The 17,353-nt window shown below is 39.6% G+C and overlaps 3 protein-coding genes across 3 annotated transcripts; 1 reads left to right on the top strand and 2 right to left on the bottom strand.

Annotated features, from left to right (window-relative positions):
- Nucleotides 1–5,407: 5,407 nt before the first annotated feature.
- On the top strand, nucleotides 5,408–6,444 carry MELLADRAFT_124124 (uncharacterized protein; the record flags this gene model as incomplete). The annotated part of the gene is made up of 5 exons (XM_007409886.1): nucleotides 5,408–5,534; nucleotides 5,603–5,644; nucleotides 5,713–5,850; nucleotides 5,937–6,005; nucleotides 6,125–6,444. 5 exons carry the CDS (start codon nucleotides 5,408–5,410, stop codon nucleotides 6,442–6,444), a joined length of 696 nt encoding a protein of 231 aa, XP_007409948.1.
- A 1,877-nt stretch (nucleotides 6,445–8,321) lies between these two features.
- On the bottom strand, nucleotides 8,322–10,594 carry MELLADRAFT_106253 (uncharacterized protein; the record flags this gene model as incomplete). The annotated part of the gene is made up of 9 exons (XM_007409679.1): nucleotides 8,322–8,346; nucleotides 8,421–8,539; nucleotides 8,602–8,700; nucleotides 8,760–8,840; nucleotides 8,917–9,063; nucleotides 9,317–9,595; nucleotides 9,985–10,071; nucleotides 10,412–10,509; nucleotides 10,576–10,594. The coding sequence occupies 9 exons, from the start codon at nucleotides 10,592–10,594 to the stop codon at nucleotides 8,322–8,324; spliced, it is 954 nt and encodes a 317-aa protein (XP_007409741.1).
- Nucleotides 10,595–15,580: 4,986 nt separating this feature from the next.
- On the bottom strand, nucleotides 15,581–16,986 carry MELLADRAFT_62961 (uncharacterized protein; the record flags this gene model as incomplete). Its single annotated transcript, XM_007409678.1, has 4 exons — nucleotides 15,581–16,283; nucleotides 16,374–16,526; nucleotides 16,621–16,785; nucleotides 16,871–16,986. The coding sequence occupies 4 exons, from the start codon at nucleotides 16,984–16,986 to the stop codon at nucleotides 15,581–15,583; spliced, it is 1,137 nt and encodes a 378-aa protein (XP_007409740.1).
- Between the last annotated feature and the right edge of the window lie 367 nt (nucleotides 16,987–17,353).

Raw genomic sequence — 17,353 nt, 5'->3', positions numbered from 1 at the left:
AAACCAATGTAGGCGTCATTTGTGTACGCCTACATTCTAAAAATAAAATGTAGGCATAAATTTGAAGCGCCTACATTGTGTAGGTGTCACAAAAATGTGCCTACATCTTTTTTTTTGGCTGTAGGGGTAAAATTCAAGCGCCTATATATGTAGGCGCTCAGAAATTATGCCTACATTCAAAGAAAGAGATGTAGGCGTAATTTTTGCGCGCCTACATTTAAGACTTGACATGTAGGTGGGTGAATACCACGCCTACATGCAGGAAAATCCATGTAGGCGCTCACAAATTGCGCCTACATTGCAAAAAAGGGATGTAGGCATAATTTTCAAGTGCCTGCACAGATTTTCCTGCATGTAGGTGTGGGAAAAAAGCGCCCAACTTCCCAAAAAAGCAATGTAGGCGTCATTTCTGAGCGCCTACATCTGTATTGACGTGTGGGAACGCGCCTACAGGAAGTTTGGTCAAACTTCACGTCCACTTCAACTTATATAGAGGCCGCTTGGCTCTTTTCCCCCTTTTCCAGTTCTAGAACGGGGACTTTGAAGATTTTCAACACTCCACCCCTCAAAAAACTATCAACTTCATCAGTTTTAAAGCCAATCAACTCGTGTTTTCATTCATAAAATCTTCAATTCAACTAAAACCTTTCAGTAAAATCAACTTCTCATCAAATTTAAATGATGTCTTTTCCGTCCTCTGGTGCACTCATTTCGAGTGGAAACTGCTTGTTCCGTCCTCCGGTGCTCTCATTTTGAGTCCAAACTGCTTTTTCCGTCCTCTGGTGCACTCATTTCGAGTGGAAACTGCTTGTTCCGTCCTCCGGTGCTCTCATTTTGAGTCCAAACTGCTTTTTCCGTCCTCCGGTGCTCTCATTTCAAGTGGAAACTGGCCGTTCAGTCCTCCGGTACCCTCATTTTGACATCAAAATGGTGCTTCAATACCCATCAGACCAGTCAGGTGGTGCAGGCGCTGGATTTGTAACGCCTGCATATGCAAGACTGCATGTAGGCGCTTATTTGGGCTGAAAAATTTATGTAGGCGTATCTTCCAAGGGCCTACTTGGCGGGTGCTCATTTGCCAGCGCCAACATACAGAAAAGGGAATGTGGGCGCTCAAGAATTACGACAAATTACGCCTGCATTTTATTTTTAGAATGTAGGTGTACGCAAATGACGCCTACATTATTTTTTCAGCCTGTAGGCGTCATTTGAAAAAGGAAAAAGCGCCTACATCATAAATGTAGGCGCTTCTTGGCAGAAAACAACCGTGTAGACATAATCTGGACAGCACCTACATGGATTTCATGTGGGCTGCAGATAGCAACAGCCTAAATTTAACTCTAGTGATTGTTTCACCACATACAAAAAAAAACTTTAAATGGCAATATCTCAATTCAGCTTACTCATCAGCTGATAGATCTGTACAACATGAATTATACGGGGAATTGAACAATTTAAACACATTCAAACTTATGATTCACCAACTCAGACCAAATGGTACGGCACCAAATCCTTCTCATGATCATGGGAAAGATTTACACAATGATGAACAATTTGGATATGGAAATCACGTGATGGGCGTGCAGTGAAAAGCGCACGCCTGGGGAGCGCACGGGGCGTACGCCCCGGCGCGCCTGCTGAGCAGAATTTGGGGGTGACGCGCCCTAGTCATATAAGTAGGCTAATGTGAAACTCAAAACAAGGTGGCTTCCTACAAGCCACCTCATGATTTCCTATTTGAGAGTTACTGAATCTGGCAAGTTTTATCTTGATTGCGTGAATTGCCAAATTGTCAAGATTGCTCAGGAATGGGAGTACAGCAAAAACAAGTGAAAATTACTCAACAACTCAGAGGCCTTGTTCCAAATGTGAGTTCATTCAATTTCTACAATTGAAATGATGACATTTGGTACTAAAATCAATTTTGCTTTAGCATTATCAGCAATGAGTACTGATTGAGACTACCTGATACACCAAACACCCACGATCTCAGGAGGTTTTCTGTGAAGCTCTTCAAGATCATAGCTCTTGCTGGTGGTGTCAAAAGACTTTTTGCTGGGATTTCTGCTCAGAAAACAAAGCAAGATATGAACCTCACCACTCTCAAAATGATGTCTCACATTGAAATGAATCTTCAATCTGAGAACCAACAGAAGAAACCCATGATTATGAAAGGTCTTGTCCTTTCCAAAAAAAACATGTCCAGGGCGCGCGCCCCCACGCCCCCACCAAAGGCGCGCCTTTCAAGAAGCAGAAAGTTGCGCCCTGGAGCGCCCCTAATCAAAAACCCAGGCCCCCCCACGTGATATGGAAACCTTTCTGCTATGCAAGAACGAATTCAAAAGCAGCTATGTTGTTAGATGATGATGACCAAGTGATTAAGAAAATGATTCAGACAGTTACAATCAGGATAGCAAAGAAGAAGTAGTAATACATGAAGGGATTTAGCCCAAAATAGTAGAGAAGAAGGATTATAGAGCAATCAAAGAACAACTTGAAGGCAAAAACTTTGAACTTGAATGTCAAAAAGATGAACCTGAGAAAGGGATCAAGGGTGCAGCTTTTGAAACTGGTCAAAGTGTTTCTGATAGAAGAAGAATTGAAATTGAAGAATAACAAAGGCTTAGGAGAAGGGGAAGGCGAAGAAAGAAACAAAAAGTGACCCAGGAGGATGAGGAAAGTGAAGAGAGTGAGGATGAAGAGAATGAAGGGCAGGTAGATTGGGAGAAAAGGGAGAAAAAGATGAGAAAGATGTGAGGAATGAACAAGTTAGTCTGTTTCTTTCTGATGATTGATTTATGAGTGGATTACTCACATTTGGTAATTTTTTTGTCTTTTTTTTAGTCAGGCAGATGAAATTGATTCATCAGGGATCATGACCAACACAAGAAAGCCTCAATGTGATTTGAGTTGCTGGGGACTAGGAGCAAAAAGCATCAAAGCAGGTGGGGAAAGGACTGGAACAAAAAATTGAGGTTTCAATGTGCAGATAAGGGGCGCCAAGAAATGTGGAGAAACATCTGAAGCAAAGCATCAGGGTGTAACATTTACATCAGAGACATTGGAAAAGGCGGGAGGGTGTTGTTGCCGCAAAGCATCATGGCACAACATATCATCTCTGTTCAAGCAAGCTTTCTTATCTTTTGATGTTGGTAGCCGTGTGTCTTAGCTTTAGCCTGCAGCTGGACCCCACATGCCAAGAAGATTGGCTGTGCAACAAAGCCGCTTGGTGATGTGTCTTATCCGCAACTAGGAAAAGGAAAATTAAACAAGGTGGGGAACATGATGATTTAAAGAATTGAGATTGTAGCATGCATATGAGGATAGCCAAGAAATGTGGGGAAGGGTCTGAAGCGCAGCATGAGGGTGTGGCTTACACATTGTAAACATTGAAAAAGGCATGGAGGGGTAGCTGCAATGCATTGCAGAACAACAAATCTTTGCCTTTCAAGCAAGATTCACACCAGTGGATTAGCCTATCTGTACACTAAACACTGGTGTTGAACACTGAGCTTACACTGAACACAGGGAGTTGAGCCTATGTGGAACCTAATTTTTGAACAAGGAATAAATGGAGCTCAAATGGGGTTATGAGCTCGGACCAATTATTGGGGTATGATGGCAAGTGGCAAAAAGGTGGGAAATTATCTGAAGTAATGCTACAGGATTATATGAACATATTTGAAAAATCACAGAAGGTGGGGAATTTTCTGAAGTAATGCTTCAGGATATCATATACAGATGTCAAAAATCACAGAAGGTGGGGCAGGGTCTGAGACAAAGAGTTGAGGTCTCAATATCAAGGATAGCAAGGAAATGAGGCGACAGATTTGACACAAGCCACGATTATGTAACATACACAGTGGAAAGATTGAGAAAGGGGGGAAGGGGTTTCCACAGAGCATCACATCACAACAAACCCCAACGAAACAAGCAACATATACACCAGTGGTTAAGCCTGCGCCCACACTCAACACCAATGGTTAAGCCTGTGCCCGCACTAAACACCAGTGGCTAAGCCTGTGTGTACATGAGTTACTCCCTCATTCAATCCTGGTCAAACATGAGCCTCAATCCGGTCACACATCAGTCTCACTCAGGTGGTCACACATGAGTCTCACTCAGGTCCCGCATGAGTCTAACTCAGGTCACCACACACATGTGTGCCACTCCGGTCATCTGTGAGTCCCACTCAGGTGGTCACACATGAGTCTCACTCAGGTCCTGCATGAGTCTAACTCAGGTCACCACACACATGTGTGCCACTCCGGTCATCTGTGAGTCCCACTCAGGTGGTCACACATGAGTCTCACTCAGGTCTCCCATGAGGCTCACTCACCTCACAGACCAGTTCCAAGCCTTTGTGTACACTAATTCTTGATGTGGTCATATATGCCGTGGAAACAGGGTTACTAGCTAAGACCAATCAATAGAGTATGGTGGCAAGTTTCAAAAAGGTGGGGAAGCATGTACACATCTGAAATGTCAAAGAAGGTGGGGAAGGGAGTGTTCATGAATCAAAGATTTGAGGTTTCAATATACAAATAAGGATATCCGAGAAATGTGCAGCCAGGTCTGAAGCGAAGCATGAGAAAACATTTTTCAGGAAATATACTAAGTGTCAATCCAACACAAGATGTTATCAAATGCTCCACTGTAGAGATTCAAGGATATATTTTAGTAATTAAAGTGGGGCTGTGTGTCGCAATAGAACACTTTTTGAGGTCATATGTACACGTCCCCACGCCTAGGATTTGTAATCATTGGGTTTGCAACAAGCCCCGGCCCCGCCGCTGCAGAACCTGAATGATTACGTAAACCACTTGGAGGGGACTGTACATGGAAAACACACTAGCTATAGCCTATTGCAATTTGATACATGGTGTAGCTGGTGTCGTGCTGATGAGATTGTGTCATATATATCAGGAAAGGCTTGAGTGCTGTTGCCTGGCACTTGTCAAGGCAAGATATGAATTGAGCTGAGGATTTGTTTATGACTTGCATGAAGTTGGCTGATACGGTGTAAGGTAATTTGATCCTACATCTTTTTATATTTTTTTTTGACTTCTGGTTCAATCTTTTAGCAAGTTAGAACATCCACATTGTAAATGAGACATGTACCGCAGCTGTCTTCAGAAATCGCAGCCTTAAGGCATCCAGCGCAGTGATTTGTACGTATAAGTTATCATCTTCAAACATTGATGGATTGTTGGATGCACCACTCAACTCAGTCTGAAGCACAGCTTCAACTTGTAATGATCCCTCCCAGTATGAGGTCCAATGGTGATGACTTTTCTTGTCAATATAAAAGGAAAAAGTTCATTGGCTCATCATTGGTAGTCCTCATCTGATACTCATCTTCAATTCAGCTAAAACAGATTTAATCATCACCTAGGCTAGCATAATCATGACCAGAATTTTTGGGCTATCAACTACAGTTATTGCCGTTCTTTTTCTAGCATGTCCTTTTTTGACCTGGGCGTTCCAATGGAATGATCAGTTCAACTTCATACACGCAATCACTGAAGTGAGGGGTGAGTTGCAATTGCAACAAATGAACGCTGTTGCTCCAGACTCATAGCTTGGTTACTGTTTCTTTTAGAAATGACTGGCGCCGATGTCAAGGACTATCTTGGCCAGTTGCGTGAGTCACTATTGCAATGAATGGACGTTTCTGCTCAAGTCTCATAGCTTGAATCATCTTTCTACCAGCGGTGAAGGAAGACGAAATCAAGAACTCTGTTGAAAAATTCTTCACATATTTGGATAGCAAAGACATAACAAACACAATCAGCCAGTTCCATCCACAAGGTGTGCTCATGTTCTGGGGACAGACTTCGCAGGGAGAAGGTAACTCAAGTTCCACTCAAAATGTAAAAGTGTGGTGTACAATTTTCTTACATCCTTCATATTTCATAACCATCATCTTCTGTAAGGTATTCGCCAGCATATGCAATCTTTGATGAGTCACATGGGAACAAACTGCAACACAAAAATTGATACATGTATGCTCCAGAGTTTTCTTTGTGCCTTGGATCTTTTACAATACTACTTGCAGTGATTCTGACTTTTGGATAACCTTCCTTGTGCAAATTATTCAAATATAATGTGAAATAAATTTCAGTGAGGTGCTATCAACTATCAGACGACATAGTTGAGGTTGGATGTCATGGTGAAATGTCTCAAAACCTCCAGGGGCAGGATAGGGTAGACAAATTCATCGTGGTGATGACTCTGGAGAAACAAGGGGGCAAGGTAAAGATCTGCAAATTGATGAAAGCAAGGATGGAACCGCAAGCTGGATCAATTGTTCCTTCAATGAAAGAAAGGATGGACCCGGCAGCTGGATCAATTGTTCCTTCAATTAAGGCAACAGCATCTCGGGTTGGTTCGAGTTTGGGACAATGGCTGAGAGGCAAAATGGGCGGTCCCAATAGTCACTGATTGTGGTAGTCATGTAAATAGCACATGTGGTCTCTCCTTGCCAGTCCCAAAAATTAAACCCATATCCAGCAAGTTGTTTGAATTTTGTAGTGTTTGACAAGCTTGTGATGATCTTTTATTTGGTCTAAAGCATCCTTTTCTTCTGCCATCAAAGGCACATCAGCTACTTTTTTGTCAGGCACGTTTGGTAAGTTTGTAGGGTTTTGTGGTTTAAGAAGACTAGGATGAAGTGTAGGTTTGAATTCAGTGATGCCCTTTTGAAAGGAGCTTTTGCATCCTTTGTGCCACCAGCCAAACTGGCAGTGCCCTAGCCAGTTGCGCGTAGGGCGCTCCACTTTTGAAAAGTTGCGCCTACTACGTGACATTGAAGAGGCAAGACTAAAAAGAATTGAGATGTCTTCTAGTCTTGATGTGTGACTGAAGATACAGAAAATGAGTGAAAGTGAAGCCAATGCCAAACTCCTGATAAAGAGAAATGTCCAATTATTTTGGCAATTTCGAATGAGCAAAGATGCCAGGTTTTCAGATTGTCAGGCTTTTTATAATTTCTTACAAAAGGTTTGGAGGGAGGCAGGAGTGAGCAAGATGATGATAGAGAGATGAATATCTTTCAGTGAGATGGAAGTGTATTTCCCAGGCTGATTGTAGTTATCTTTATCATACTTTTGGAGTTCAGTCAGGTTTAGCTACTCTGGTCTTTCCATTTTGACCAATAGTTTCCAAAGATAGAGAAAGTTGTACTGTCAGATGTGTTCTGTTTCTGCGCCTAGATATAGTTTTAGATCTCAAGTTAGAACTTTTTGTGATTTTTTTTTCATCCAAGTCCATCAACAGCCTAAGTAGCTAAACCTCACCACCACCCTACCAGGCTCACCACTCCACCAGTAAATCCACCACATGTGGTAAGCTTACCATAACCGTACCACAAGCAAACCACCTCACCAACCTCACCATGTGTACACTGGCTTTCCAACAGTTCCCCAACTGACCACTGTACGTAAGCTACACCGTTTGTCAACCAGCTCCATCACCAATCTCCTACTTCACATAGACTTCACCATGCCTACAGGCAAGCGTGAACCCATCAAACAACCACCACCAAAGAAGTCTGGAACCTCCCACAAAACAACTTACAAACGCAAGTCCATACACCACGGGAAGGTTTGGACAGTCCTCAGGCGGGCACTTGACACCGACTGAGGTCATTCATTTTTGCTATGCGGACATTCCGTCTGCAGCAGGTCAGTGGACGCGACTGGCTGCAGACTGACTGTGACATGCAGTCTGCGCGCAGCCTAAGATCTGGCCTGAAGACGGTCTGCTAGTAGAGGCTGTCTGCAGACTGCATGTTACAGTCAGTCTGCAGCCAGCCTAGACCCAAGCCGCACACATCCTGAAAAAGGAGTGGCCTGATTTTGAAATTCATGCTGGTTGCTTACATAGGGCCAGCTAATATGAAGCGCCTCACATAAGCTAATATGACTATTTGGAAAACATTCTTAATTACAGTCTAAATATTGCATAATATGGAGGTGGATAATATGTGTAGAATTGGAGTTGATACATACAGGACAAAAAAGACAAAATGGAATAGACAAATTGAATGACACAATGAATGAAACAAATATATAAATTGCTCAATGTTACAAATAGATTAAATCTGTTCAGATTCTTTGATATTCGATAGTTTTACCTAACAACTTCACCATTTAGAGAACTAATAATATGCTCATGTTTTTTGTGAGGAGTGTTCATTTTTTTGAGATCCTAGGCTCATGAACTTTGGCTTTGATGGTGTTGTCTGAATGCATTTCAAATGTCTTATCTTCAGGGAAAGCCTTGTACATCTGTTTTCCACCATCAAACATTTCATGATCTTATTTATAGATGATATTGTAAAAACTGAATTGCAGAGTCAAGAGGAAATCAAACGATCAATATTGATAGTTTGATTGAAGACTTGGATATGTACTCACCATGTGGTGTATTTTTTTCCTTCCTGGCGTAGCTTGGCCAGTTGATCATCTACTGCTTCCCAAATCAATTTTGAGAAGCCATTAGCCTCTAATTTGTATATCCGAAGGCTTTTGCGCCACTAATAATCAACAAGTAAATCAGCAATGAATTGCTAGGTAGGAAATCTATGTATATACGTACCAAGTAGGCATATCTTGCACGTGCAAGAATCTTTGTTCCCTTGTAACGTTTCCGTGCGGTCTGATAATTGCCTTCTAGTGTTTTACATATTGCGGAGATCTCCAATTTTCACCTCATAAGCACATAGTTGTAGATTAGAATGAAGGATTAGTACCCACTGAGTCAATCAGTTCACAAAGGTCCGGAATTGCGGGGGTAGGTTCTCCACTTTTACAAGGAGTTTTAACACCAGTCAAGAGCTAAAACATGGATTAAGTGAGTACAATAATGTGCTAACACAGTAAGTAGGAATCAGATAAAATAAAAGTGACTCACTACCAGATGTAAGTTTTCTCGTGCATGTTTAGCCTTGTCTTTGATGTAGCCAGAAACATTCTGTGCATTGGGTGCAAGAACCACATTTTGAACCTTCTTGGGGAGATATTTTGAACTCCAATCCAGACCTTGCTTTCCAATTGATTTCTGAATAAATGCTAATTGGATTCAGAACAATATAGAATAGTGTTTGAATTAGCTGATTGAACTTTCCTTTATCAGTTTATAAAGACTATTTTCAAGTGGCTTCTTAGTATTGGGTCCAAAAATTGCAGTGTAGGCCTCAACATGCGTCTCAATGACGTGTTTGGATGCCATTCCACAAACAAAATCCTGGTATGTTGAGGTTGTGTCAATATGTATCACATATAGTTTGTTGATCAGGGAGAAGGGGACTTACTTTGAACGGCTTTGATGGTGTCCATTCTTCAAGTTCTTTGGAAGAAGAGCTCTGATTATGAGAATATCCCTGCGGGTTCTCAGATGAATTAGTTTGGTGTTGTAGTTTTCCAGACAACTTGCTTTTGATTTTGGATAGCTCTCTTTTAATCTCAACTTTGATTTCTTTGATCTTGTTCTTCAGGATGCTACGAGTCTGGGCTTGAACATTGATGAGATCTTGATGAATTTTGGCTTGAAACAAGCCAAAATTGATTGATTGTTTGGGTTCAATTTCAATCTGCATAAAGTGAAACATCAATCAAAGTATTCATGATCAAAACCGCTCCATGAACAACCAATTGTGAAATACATTCACCGTGTCTGTGTAGGCTTTGCTAGTCGACGAGCGCACACCAACTCCCTTTATTCGCAGCAATAGCATTCTCCGCGGCGGGCGCCGCCTTGGTGATTCCATGTTCACTATCTCCTTAAACAAACTCTGCATGGGAATTATCACCGCATCACGTTCCTTTAGAGGCAACACCACGGGGCACTGTTCCAGGGCCGTATTTTCATCATCACCATGCTTTCATTGACCTCATAGCCCACTTTTGTTCCATTGTACTTTGGACTCTCACAGAATCACGCTCAATGCAATAATTCAGGCTGTCAAGCCTCACTGCAAACCTTTACTTGTAAGCTTGTGAACCGATTACTGTGCTTATTACAGGAACCACTTCCATGTGAAAGCTTGTGCAAGACAAAGCATAAGACCTTTCAACATCACAAAATACAAACCCAAGCGTGATGAGAAAAAGATTACATCATCAAGACATTATCTATGGGTTACTTAGATAACAGCAGATGTGAAATGAAGCCGCAGATATCGGAAGGGTTTACAGGTACAAGTTATTGCTCCGCTGTGCCGCCTGTTGGTCTTTGACCGTATCTTTTTCCTGAAATTGCTCATGTCTCACATACATGTGCTGCATTGCAATACTGGAGAACTCAAATTCATGGCACATGTACAACTCATGACATTATTATTACACTATAGATGGCTTGTTACACACAAACAGACACACTTCACTATGATTCATTGCATGTGCTATACTGGTCTCAAACTTTGCCCCCCCTCAGGGCTGGCAAATGCCTCTGTCTTCTGCTTCTTTGTACCTTCCACCAGCTGTTCATCAAATGTACATGCATCACCTGAACAACTACATACCAGTGATAGGTGGTGATGTTTTGGACCATAGGTACAAAGTACAGACTCACTTTTACTTCCCATGCACATATTTCTGCACGGCATCCTACATAATTAGCTCCTAAGCTTCCATTGTTTCCTACATTCAAGAACTACATGCTCAGGTCCATGTGGGCAAATTTGAAATTGAAGATTTTGATGATGAAATAGAAGAAATGAAACAAACAATCAAATTCAACGGGGATGACAAAGATGTTAATTTGTTAGATTTAAACTTTGGAACAATTGCTATTATGTCTTTTGCATTTTTTTATAATTGTCAAAAAAATCATGTTGTTTCTCCTTAGTTTTGTAACTTTCCTCTTGTTTTCCAAAAAAACAAATGTTTTAAAAACTTATATTGTAATATTTTTCTTCAAGGAGTTTTTTATTGATCAAAGGTTAATTCCATTAACTAATTTTTTTGTAAACTTTCTAAAATTCCTCCATGTAAATCTACAATTGTTAAGATTTCAATGACTAAACATCTTGTATTAATTTCAGGTTCTCCTATTGCAATTTCTATATTGCAATCTCTGAAGATCTTGATTGGAATTGGGTGGTGAAGTGTTGCATTGGTCCTAGGTTATCTTCATTAGAGTATAGATTATTTAAAGATTTCATGGCTGTAGATTTAAGTTCCTTATTCTATGTCAAGCAGAAGACATAGGTTTCAGACTCATAGAAGAGTAGATGATCTGGAGGGATTAGAACGACACTTACAGTATCAGTCAAGACCCAACCCAGATATTGTAAATAAAGACCGCTCAATAAATGATTGGAAAATTGATTCAATTTTGCAAATTAACAAATCCTTCATCAACACAGTTTGATTTGTTCAGGAATCTCTTTATTTGATTTTGGAGGGTATTCTTAACTCAACACAAGCAAAGGTCTTAAGAGGAGTTTAAAATTGATTCAAATTACAAAACCTCAGTACGTTGAAAGTGACAATATCACTGGGAACGTGATCAATCAAGTCAATTTTAGAATTCATTTTTCAATAACTCGCACTACTCTCATCTCTCCTTGCTTAATCAACAATTTACTCATCTCAAGACTAGCACGGAGTTCCACTATCAATTCCAATATTGAGAACTCATACCCATCTTTAAGATTGAACCAGATTGTTTAAATCATTGGACTTCCATTGAGTTTGTTAAAATTTGATACTGACCTTTATCCACAAAGCAACATTGATTAAAGACAATATTACTTCCAAAAGTGTTACCATAGCTATAATTATCACGCTTGGATCCAAGAGTTTCATGAGATTCCAAACACAACCTTCAAATGGCAACAAGCCATTCCATCAGTCAGTAGTCATAAATATATCAATGGGAAAACCATCAAAATCAAGAAAATCCTATGAATTGCTCAATCAATAATGTTGGAAATTGAATTAAGGCTCAGCTTGAGTTAAGGAGATGATACATGTCACATAAGTTTGTGAATCCATCTGAAATATACACAAAATGAATCACTTCAGATCTTTTTTATTTCTCAGATTGACCACATTTTGATTTGGAAAATACCAGTCTCATTGGCTATAAAACAATCAAACTCAGTCATCAACAACCTAACTAATAACTGTTTTCATCTATAACATGACCTTACACCTTCAAAGAGTTGAATCATTTGTTTTTTGAAATCTAATCATCAGGTGGCTGAGTTACCAGCACTCATTTAATAAAGTTGGTTGTAACCCACCTTCAAACCTGTTAGCATATCTGGATGCTGAAAAGACATGTCAGTTTGTTTCATATGTTGCAGTTGTCTCTGTCTTTTTTTTCTGAATCTTCAAACCCAAACACAACATATCCCAGCTATATGCCTAAACACCTCGGTGTGATTCCAAATGAAGCCTCAGACATAATTTGATTGAGGATATTTGTTACATTTGTCAACCAACACTTTGATCTTTTAATGATCCATCCTGTCTGGATGTATGATGAAACAAAAATAATTTGGCCTGTGGTTCCACTGATATCATTCAGATTCAATGTCAATTTCAATCAATTTCACACCAAATGACACAAGATATGAATATCCAATCCTTAGCCATCAGGTTAAGTGACATGGAATGAGCAAACAACTAATTGCACTTCAAGACTAAGTGATCTGTAATCTCAGGTATATGGAATCTAAATCATCTCATATCTGCATAAAATAATGTATCCTGATTGATATCAAACTCATTCCCTGTTTGAAATCTATGATTCTCCTTCAAATACAGGAGTGCATTATTTATATGGATTGGTCAAGACAAATACAAGCTCTTTGTTGTGTGATGAATTCCCTTATGATTGTACTGAATCAACAGGCTTCTGTGCCCCACATGCAAACCAGGATGTAATTTGTCATCACAAAGTGCATATGGACCTTATAAGATAAATCTACCTGTTTGGAAGTTGACATGTAAAACAGATTTTGGGTGTGAGAAGTGAGCCGTATCTGCTCATAAATTGATACATTGATATGTGTGTTTTTGTAACGTTTGAATAGAACCTTCACTGGAGACTTTGGACAGGACACTACAGCAAGGGGTTTTCTAGAACCCAAGAGATCTGATCTTATATCACTAAACCTGAAAGGACACATCTGGCTCAGAAGGATAGAGGGTGAACAACCAGTCCCAATATCTCTCTACAAGCACTACAACACTAATGAGAAAAGATAAAGATAAATAATGAAAGAAACTGTAAATCATACCTGGTTTCAAAGGATAGAGGCTGAACAATCAGCCCCAAAATATCTAAAGAACCAGTTGAGAGAAAAGATGAACACAAGTCATATATTAAGTGTAGCTTGATTTTAAGTGTTTAGTATCAAGTCCTTTTCTTTGGTGTTGTGTGTTGACCAACTGTCTTAGATTTTTCTGTCCCAACAAATACCCCTTGATGCAAAAGCAGAGGACATTTACAGACAAATTTTAGAGTCATCTGTGGATCCTTGACCCACAGCAATGTTGGACCGGTGTGTTGCTAGGGGCGCGCAATGTCAAGCAACACACTGCAATGGTCACACGTGAGCAATGCACCACAAAGAAACGGGCAGGCAATTGCGCAATGCATTGCCCCTTGGGGCAGGATCTTCTGTCATTGTGTTGTGGTGTGGTGTGGTGCCGTTGCCAGCTACACAACTTGGCAATGGGCCGGGCCGGCCAACTTGGGGTATGCCAGTTCATGATCAGCAGTTGCTCACTGCCCAGCATCCCTTGCCTCAATCACGGTTCACCAGCAAAGAAATCCAGCCAAATCAATCAACGCCAAGCAACGTGCAACACAACCCCAAGCAACGTAATGGTAACGTCTTTGCTGGATGTGTTAAGTCAAGGGGGACAGTTGGGAGGCAGCACAGACCTGAGCTGATGCTGAGCAGTTGAATTTCACAGTTTTCATTTTGTGTTGGCAAATAGCTTTGGTCAATATAAGTTGTAATTTAATCTTCCTATTTCCTTTTGGCTGTTTTATAAATACAGAAGATGAAAAAATGATGAGAACATGAAAGGAAAAAGCAGGCAGAGGATGAAGAATTTCTCATGCACCAAAGGCGTATTTAAGTAATGAATATAAACCTACTCAGTTTATGTGACTGAACCTCAATAATGTTCTGAAGGAAGATCCTGCGCACACCTTGTGTCTCTTTGAAGATGAGGTCAGAGATACACTCCACACTTCCTCTTTGTGCTATAGTTTTACAATCATTTGAGAATAGAATATTCCATTATGGAACTCAAAATTCAATGTTTGTGATGGCAAATTCATTTTTTTGCCTTTTTTTTGTCAACTCACCACATCCCCCAGCGGAAAGCCGGGGGCGGGCTGCTGGATAGCCCACAAGGGCTGGTGAGGAATCCCATAGTATCTGTGGATGAGATGAGTGACAAGATTCTCTGACAACAAGAGACCCAAAGTCAATTCAATCCTGACATGTCTTGACACTTCCAGGAAATGTATGTACAAACTTTGATCTTTGTTGCTTTTTGATCTTTGTTGCTTGCGTGTTGATCTTCCTACAGATGCCCTTGCTGGTCGAAAACAAGATGCTGCATATATGATTTTAAGTTGAAAGTCAATCTCAAGGGTATTGCTATGTTGTGCTGTAGAATTGAGTCATATAGGATATAATTCCAGATGTAGCAGTAATCAATGACCATTCTAAGATAAACAAACAGCAGCTGAAGGATAAAACACAACATTGTGGATCAAATATGACCATAAGTTGTGGTATTAGACCTATTCAAAGAGTGAGATTGACAAAATACAGGACTAAAGAAGTGACAAGCAAAAACATTGCAGATCATTGATTGTTTCAATGGGTGGAATTTCTAACAAACCAAACACACACACCAAGGTTACATGCATCAATAGGATGCTATACAGTGTGGCGGCTGGCCGCCTAATATCTAGTTTAAGTATATAGATCTTTTGTTGAGATTGTCCCGTTCAAGAAAAGCAATCAATTTTCAATGGCTAAAGCTACAATGTTGTGATGACTTTGAAATTTTTCTAAAAAACATTAATGATAAAGAATGATTGATATTTGGAAACGTTGAAGAATTTTAATCAAGATGAGGAAAGAAATGAATGAAAAGAAAATATCAAAATTTGATCAAAAAATTACATTTGAATCTTATGAACAAACTATAATACCTATCTAAGATAATAAAAACAATCAAGAAAATATGGGTTCATCTATGCACAAATGGCGAGAAACAAAAGTAATCAAAAGAACCACATATATAAACGTTGCAATTTGTTCAAAAAATTACATTTAAATATTATGAACAAACTATAGTACCTATCTAAGATAATGAAAAAATCAAGAGATGATGAGTTCGTCTATCCACAAATGGTGAGGAACCAAAGCAATCAAAAGATGTAAGTCCCGATTTATCTACAGGCTGAGAATCAAAAAAGCTCAATGATAGTAACAAATAAAGTAAATTAAAAGAGATTTATATATTTCTAAACTTCGGCTTTGAAGCACCATTTTCTCTTCTCAATTGACTTCTCTTGTGAATTAAAAGAGTATTTATATATTTCTAAACTTTGGCTTTGAAGCACCATTTCCTCTTCGCAATTGACTTCTCTTTCTTTCCAAAATCTTCACTTTAATTAAATCAATCTTAGAAGTATAAGTCCAATCTAAAGAAGGTATATTTTCAAGTTGATTTAAATTTTCTAAAATATCTTCTAATTGATCCCAACCCAAATCAAATAATTCCGAGTCTTTGTTAAGTAAAGTCTTCCTAGATGCAGGTGTTGATAAGCTTTTTCTGATTGATTTTCTAATTGAATCAAATTTAGGATTCCCGATTTCGAGTGTCTGGAGATTAAAGTCTTCGTAAAGTAGACTTGAATGATCGGATTGGATTGATTGTTTACGTGAATTTGAGGTTACAGGGGAACTTGATGTTTGAGGTGAAGTTGCTGTTTTGGATGAACATGATGCTTTGGGTGAACGGAGATTCAAGGTGGGATCTGGGATCACCTCTGTCTCTTCGTCCTCAATTGGTGCAGTAACATCAGGTCTGACATTTTGAAAAGAAACATTTAAGGTGGTAGGTAAATGAGGCGCAAAGATCAAACTTCTTGGGCTGAGTGTTGGTGCAGGTTTCCTAGTGACTTTCACTTCGCCGCTTTGTGCTGCGATGAATTGCAATTCAGTGAGTTTTTGCGGTGAAGTATCGTTTTTTGAATGTGTTGATGTGCATTTTCCTGAGGAAGTTTTTGATCTATAATCAAGTACACGAGATACCAGACAGATTAGTTTAACTTTGATCGATGATCGATGTTGATGATCGAAATTAGAACATATTCCTCACAGATGCTCTTCACCATTTGATATCATATCTTCATCATTAATCCGATGAGTCTTTAGATTTTCTAGGTCTTGACCAATTAAATCTAATTCTATCCTTTTGCTTCGATTGAAATTTCGTTGTTCCAATAAATTCGATCTTATTTCCAAGATTTGACTATGATTGATTCAATTTATGAACGAGTCAGAAACGAAATATTCGCTAGAATAAAATGAATTGATTTTATAAAGGAATGGTGATGGTGACGAACTCTAAAGAATTATCAATCCAATCGAAGTCGAATAGGCCTTCATGTTCCTGGCCAGGTTGGTCTTCGGAGACATTCTGATCAAGATCATCACCAGCCTCTTCCTCAGATACCATTTCATCGATAGTATAAAGACCTTCAGGACCTTCAGGACCTTCAAAATTTTCACTGTTGGTGCATAAGGATCACATATCACAGCTATAGGTGAATATCACAATACGAGATTGATTGAAGGGTGTATAGGCGAACTCACAAAGATACATCTGAATCATCCAATGAATCAAGATAAACGTCCACAGAGTCTAAGCCAGAAGGTCCATTAGGTTCCAGGTGAAGAACCGATGGGACGTAATCTTGGTTTCCTCGCATCTTGATTTCTCGAAAACCAGGTACAGAGTAGGTGTAATTTTTTTATTGAAGACTGAAGAATAATTTATATAAGTCAGGGTAAAGGAAAAATTCAGATAGCCAGTCACGAAGGGATATGTGTATGTTATATATATACCCAAGACTGATGAAGGATATTTTCTAGTGAGAGTCGAAGAGTAGTTGTTTCAGCCAAAGCGAGTTAAGGCAGCAAGAAACCAGTGGGTCGTGTCCTAAGACCGATAGTAGATTTGATTATTGAGTTTTAAAACTTGATCATGAGCCAAGGGGAAAAAGTTCATGAGGTTCTTTTGTTCTACTCTAGGCCACCAAGTTCCAACTAGAGGAAAATAGACAGGAGAGTTGAAGG

The sequence above is a fragment of the Melampsora larici-populina genome (assembly GCF_000204055.1).
Source record: "Melampsora larici-populina 98AG31 unplaced genomic scaffold MELLAscaffold_17, whole genome shotgun sequence".
In the NCBI taxonomy this organism is placed as follows: Eukaryota; Fungi; Basidiomycota; class Pucciniomycetes; order Pucciniales; family Melampsoraceae; genus Melampsora; species Melampsora laricis-populina.
This window is presented reverse-complemented; position numbering and strand designations above follow the sequence as displayed.